The 5,309-nt window shown below is 36.2% G+C and overlaps 1 protein-coding gene and 1 pseudogene across 1 annotated transcript; both read right to left on the bottom strand.

The window, feature by feature from the left end:
- Positions 1 to 82: 82 nt before the first annotated feature.
- LOC106326981 lies at positions 83 to 1,557 on the bottom strand (annotated as a pseudogene).
- A 170-nt stretch (positions 1,558 to 1,727) lies between these two features.
- LOC106325502 (V-type proton ATPase 16 kDa proteolipid subunit-like) lies at positions 1,728 to 3,078 on the bottom strand. The gene is made up of 2 exons (XM_013763550.1): positions 2,298 to 3,078; positions 1,728 to 1,896 (listed from the first exon to the last, which is right to left on the bottom strand). Exons 1-2 carry the CDS (start codon positions 2,552 to 2,554, stop codon positions 1,746 to 1,748), a joined length of 408 nt encoding a protein of 135 aa, XP_013619004.1. The 5' UTR covers positions 2,555 to 3,078; the 3' UTR covers positions 1,728 to 1,745.
- Positions 3,079 to 5,309: the final 2,231 nt, after the last annotated feature.

Genomic DNA, 5,309 nt, shown 5'->3' with positions numbered 1-5,309 from the left:
TTTTAAAACCCCCCCCCCCCCCACTTTTGTTTTAGCTTAATTCTGATCCCATAAAAATAAAGTGTGAACTGGTCCTCTGGAATTTAATCTAAAGATATTACAACTACACTGTTAACTTGACAGTAGACAAAGATCCAATTTTAGTGTATCAAGATGAACCCAAAACATTAAGACCTAAAGGAAGTCTACCCGCAAGTCTTGCAACTTTAACTACAAGCTCCTTAAAACCTTCAGGTGCAGCATTTTTCCTGAAAGCAGATTGACATAACATCTCTACAGCGACGTCTTCAGATGGGAGACAGACTTCGTAAACGTGTTCAATCCCATGGGCCCTTAAAAAATGCTTATCATTTGTAACCACAATGATTCTGCTCCCACTTCCAAACCATTGAGTTTGACCAACCAAGGCATCTAGCACAACTTGATCATCAAAATCATCAATGAAAATAAGAACTTTCTGATTCTTCAGCCTCTCCCCAACTGCATTCAAATGATTTATCTTTATGTCTCCTTTACCTAAGATTTCAGATAGGAAATTTCTTTGCAAATGCAGCTTCATGTTATAGTCGTCCCGATTAGCTGCGTTGAAAATTTCCATAGTCTGAGATACGAAAGCCCTGTCTATGAAAATGCTACCTCGGAAGTGTTGAGAAATTCGTTGAAACAAAACTCTTGCAATTGTAGTCTTGCCGATCCCTGAAGAACCCCATAAACCAACCATCCTCACTTCCTCCGCGTCCAACTGCAACAGTACACTCAGTTCTGCGATATGATCTTCGATGCCGACAAAGTTCTCTCAATCCTTTGATGAAGTTAAAAGTAGTTTATCCAAAACATCATTGGCGATTACTTCAATCATTGCAGCTTCGTTACCCCTAACAATAAGAAAGATAATATCACCCCCTAGCAACCAGAAGTATAACCTTTATTCAAGAATGAATGATGCATAAAACCGTACCAGTTTACTGAATGATACCCGAGTGTATTAGCTACATCGGTCAAAGCTCTCCTCCACTGTATTTTCTCTTCCTCTGTTTTTTTTTGCATGTCTAACAAAAATCTGTCCAAAGTCACCGGTTTGTTTCCTCACATGGGAAGGATCCAAACGGTAGAGAACAGGTATCACCATTTGACCACACTCTTTCCTGCACTCGACTATCTCTAACAACTCATTAAGACACCAGCTTGAAGAGGCATAGTGTTGGGAGAAGATAACCACTGCGATCCTCGAATCTTTAATGGCTTGTTTAAGCTCAGGATCCAGTGATAGACTTCTCTCGATCTCGTTGTCTTTGAAAGCAATGATGAACTTTTTATCAAACTCCTTGAACAAGTGGCTGAGGAAAGTAACACGAACGTCTACCCCACTGAAGCTAATGAAAGCATCGTACAACCAAGTGCGAGAAGAGGAAGGAGAAGAAGATAATGAGAGAGCCATAGAGATATAGAGAGCGAGAGAGGAGCAAGATAATTTTAAGGAATAGAAGGACTTCGTGACTGATTATCTGAAGAATGTTAACTTAGCAGATTGGTGTGTAGCAACTTGAAGGAAGTTTCCTATTTGTTGACCTAGAGCATCTCCAATGGTGTTACCACCATTGGAGTCCTTAACATTATTAAACTATTTTTTTTTTTAATCTGAATAGTTAAGGATTCTAATCAAAATTGTATCTCCAATGGTGTTTTCTAATTTGAAATCCTTAGAAATTAGTAAGTTGAAATTTTAAGAGAAAGAGTAAGTTACTCTATTCCACATATATGCATCTCAACGAAAATGAAAGCAACTGACAATGCAATACAATTAAAAACCATTGTAGCAAAGGATTACAAGTAGCTTCAGCAAAGATGAGAATCAAAATCATTCCCACAAACAGCTTTGGTTGCTGTGCATTCGCTCTGCAATACACAAATCACACCACATTACAAAGACAGAACATCTCTCTCAACTCCAACTAGATACAAACACTAATGCAACAATAGAAGAAATTGGTAACGTATGGCTATTTTTAGCGACTATGGCTTTAACTACTTTCAGGTACGTACTGTTACAGTTTAGCTATGTTTTGAATAGGTTTCGTCTGATAATGAGATCTTGTTTTTTATTGTCAAAGGTTATGGAAGAAGCGAGGAAGCACAAGAAAGAAACAACAAAGTCATCCATCATCAACCGTTTTAGCTCTAAATAACAACTCACTCTCCAATTATATAACACCAAGATTAACACTTAAACATAGCATCATCAATCTAGAAACAAAGAATCGATCTTTTTAAAGAGACTATATAGTTTTTGCAATTACCTGACACCTGAGTCGCGGACGATTCCAATAGCCATACCAGCGGAGAGACCGGCGAGACCACAAGCGAGACCCGAAGAGAGATGAGCATAGCCATCGAATAGATAGTAAGACTTGGCCTTTGGATTGATTTCAGTACTGATGATGACAGCAATGATCAAACCATAAATACCCAACACACCAGCCATAACCACGGGAACAATCGATTTCATCACAAGCTCTGGTCTCAGAGCGACAAAGACTACAAGGAGCCGCCTCATGCGCCGTTGTTCGAGCCCGGCGAGCTTGCTTCGTGGTCCTTCTGGAGAGCCGGAATCGCCGAGTTCATCGCCACGTTTCTCTTCCTTTACATAACTGTGTTGACCGTCATGGGTGTGAAGAGGTCACCGAGCATGTGTGCATCCGTCGGAATCCAAGGCATCGGTTGGGCTTTCGGTGGTATGATCTTCGCTCTCGTCTACTGCACCGCTGGTATCTCCGGTAAGTCACCACCACACTCCAGATTCTCCGATCTGACGGTTTCTAGTTTCTTCAGATTCTTCGTTATCTAGATAGATAGATGGTAGATCACAATCGATTTCATCACAAGCTCTGCCACGTCATTAAGGACTACGGTGTTTTAATCCTTAATTAAGGATCATCCTTAACTTTGCCTTCCTCTTTTAATATTTTTTTAATCAAAAAGGATTAAGGATTTTGACTAAGGATTGCACATTTTTTACAGTTGTACATGCTCTTAGTTACGTCCACACAGGTTTCGCTTATCTTTACACTATTGTATCTGTACTGTTTTTAGTATGACATTTATCGACAGTCAATTCTTAGACTTTTACTCGGTGCTCCAAGACTTTCTGGCTGCATTTACTTACAAATTATTATTAATATGTATGCAACTAAATGTTCATTCTTATGCTCACGAGTATGCTGAAGAGAGGTTTCTAAAGGCTACTGAAGAATTTTCTTTTATAACTGTACAGCTGTTTTACAACCATTACTGAAGAATATTGATTCCACTACCCATAAAAGTCCATGTATACTATAAGGGTTCTATAGACTGAAGACACGTTTCTATTGAACTATGAACTGACACTAAGAAGAACTTTTTTTCTATGGATTATACAAGTAACAAATTTTTCTAACTGTTGAAAAGTTACTTTCATGGGAAAACAGAGAGCCTGCAATTGGTTTTAAGCTGATTCTTTGAAAATTCACTCGGGACAACATACTAATGAACCTTGTATCATTCACAAACCAGACAAATGTGAGAGAAAAAACCTCAGAAATTGATTAATAACTTCACCGTAATTGAGATACACATATTGATAGTCATCTGTGAGTGTGTATGCTATAAGTTTTACTATCATCTACATGAAACATAGACGACATAGACAAGCTTTGGATTGGGTAACAAATTATGAAACAGCTTTCAGTATGAAGATTACATGGCTTTGGTTCAAACAACCAAAAGGTTAAGAGAGGAAGGAAATAAGAAACTAGAAGCAAAAGAACGGTTGTTAGGCAAAACAAAATGACTAGTAAAAACAGATTTAACTTATAGGGAAAATTACTAGAATGTATAAAAAAAGTTGGTTTATTACTAGAGTGTTATACATCTTTTAAAAATTATTAGAGTGTTTGGATACCCCTAGTAAATGACAATAAGGGCTTTTGGTTATTTTTTTTTAATTGAAATTATTTTTAAACATTAAATCCACATCACTAATTAAGTATCCACATCAGTAATAGAGAACAATCAATCATCTCTTTAATTACATGACGTTGAAAAAAAAACACAACAACACAGCATAACTTCGTTGAAGAACTAAAGGAACTCTAACCGCCTCTTCCCTGAAATCGTCATCGGCATTGTGTTTACTCCGTCTTCCTCGAACTAACTCTCGGTCTTGTCTTCTCTGATATCTTCTTCCTCGAAATCGTCGTCTCTAATCGTTTTTACGAAATATTTTTCGATTTAATCGCCCAAAATCATCTTCTCTGCTGCGTTTTTCGAGTTTGTGGCTGAGTTACTTTTCTTTTACGGCTGGTTTATATATGCAATTTGGTTTATATATACAGTTGTGGCTGAGTTACTTTCCGCCAATCTCCGAAAACCTAGCTATAAGAAGTGTGCATTCCAAGGAGAAAAGACAAATACATTCCAAAAAACACCCAGATTGACAATTGTGGGATGTATTTAATTAAGTTTGTTTGTGATTTCATACCCATATTTGGATAATCTATTTTTTTTTTTGCGAATCTGAGTGAAAGAGAAAATTGAACAAAAAGAAAATGAAGGAGATGAAAAGAAGTGACGGATTCAGCAGAGACGACACAGAGGAGTTCATTGAAGCTTGGATACATGGACGAATACCGGAATGGTGCAGAAAACCTGTATTTTTGGTTTTCTATGTAAAAAACATAACTCACCCGTGTATTGTGTGTTTGATCTATGCTATGTTTACACTACTCAGCCGTGTCGTTTATATATCTCAGCCGTGTCGTTTACATAACTCAGCCATACCTCAAACATACCCTAAAATAAAAAAATGTTTAGATAACTCAGCCGTATCATTTATATAAATCAGCAATACCTCAAACATGCCCTAAAATCGGAAAACTGAATTCAAGTACTTTAAAAAGTTATATTGAAGATCATTTTATCAATATCAAGTGAATATAAATCAACTGAATGTGTATAGTTTCTTAAACTTCAAGTTGAGACTTTAACTTGATCTTGAGATATATGTTCTCTTACAATCACTTATACAATTCTGACTTACAAGACTCAAACTTTAATCTTTTCTTAAATATAAACCTCAAATCATAAACTATAGAATTATAAAGTTATAAAAATTTAAAGTTTATCTTTGAACATTAAATCCAATATTTTTATTATTATTTAAACTTTAAGGTTTAGGTTTAAAGTTTATGTTTATAGTTTAGAGTTAAACTCAAATTTTAATCATTTAAAAAAAAATCTTTAATTTAAAGTTCCATTTTAAATTTTGATTTAAA

Source organism: Brassica oleracea, chromosome C2 (assembly GCF_000695525.1).
Source record: "Brassica oleracea var. oleracea cultivar TO1000 chromosome C2, BOL, whole genome shotgun sequence".
Lineage (NCBI taxonomy): Eukaryota > Viridiplantae > Streptophyta > Magnoliopsida > Brassicales > Brassicaceae > Brassica > Brassica oleracea.
Note: the sequence above shows the minus strand (reverse complement) of the source record. Positions and strands in the feature narration are given on the sequence as shown.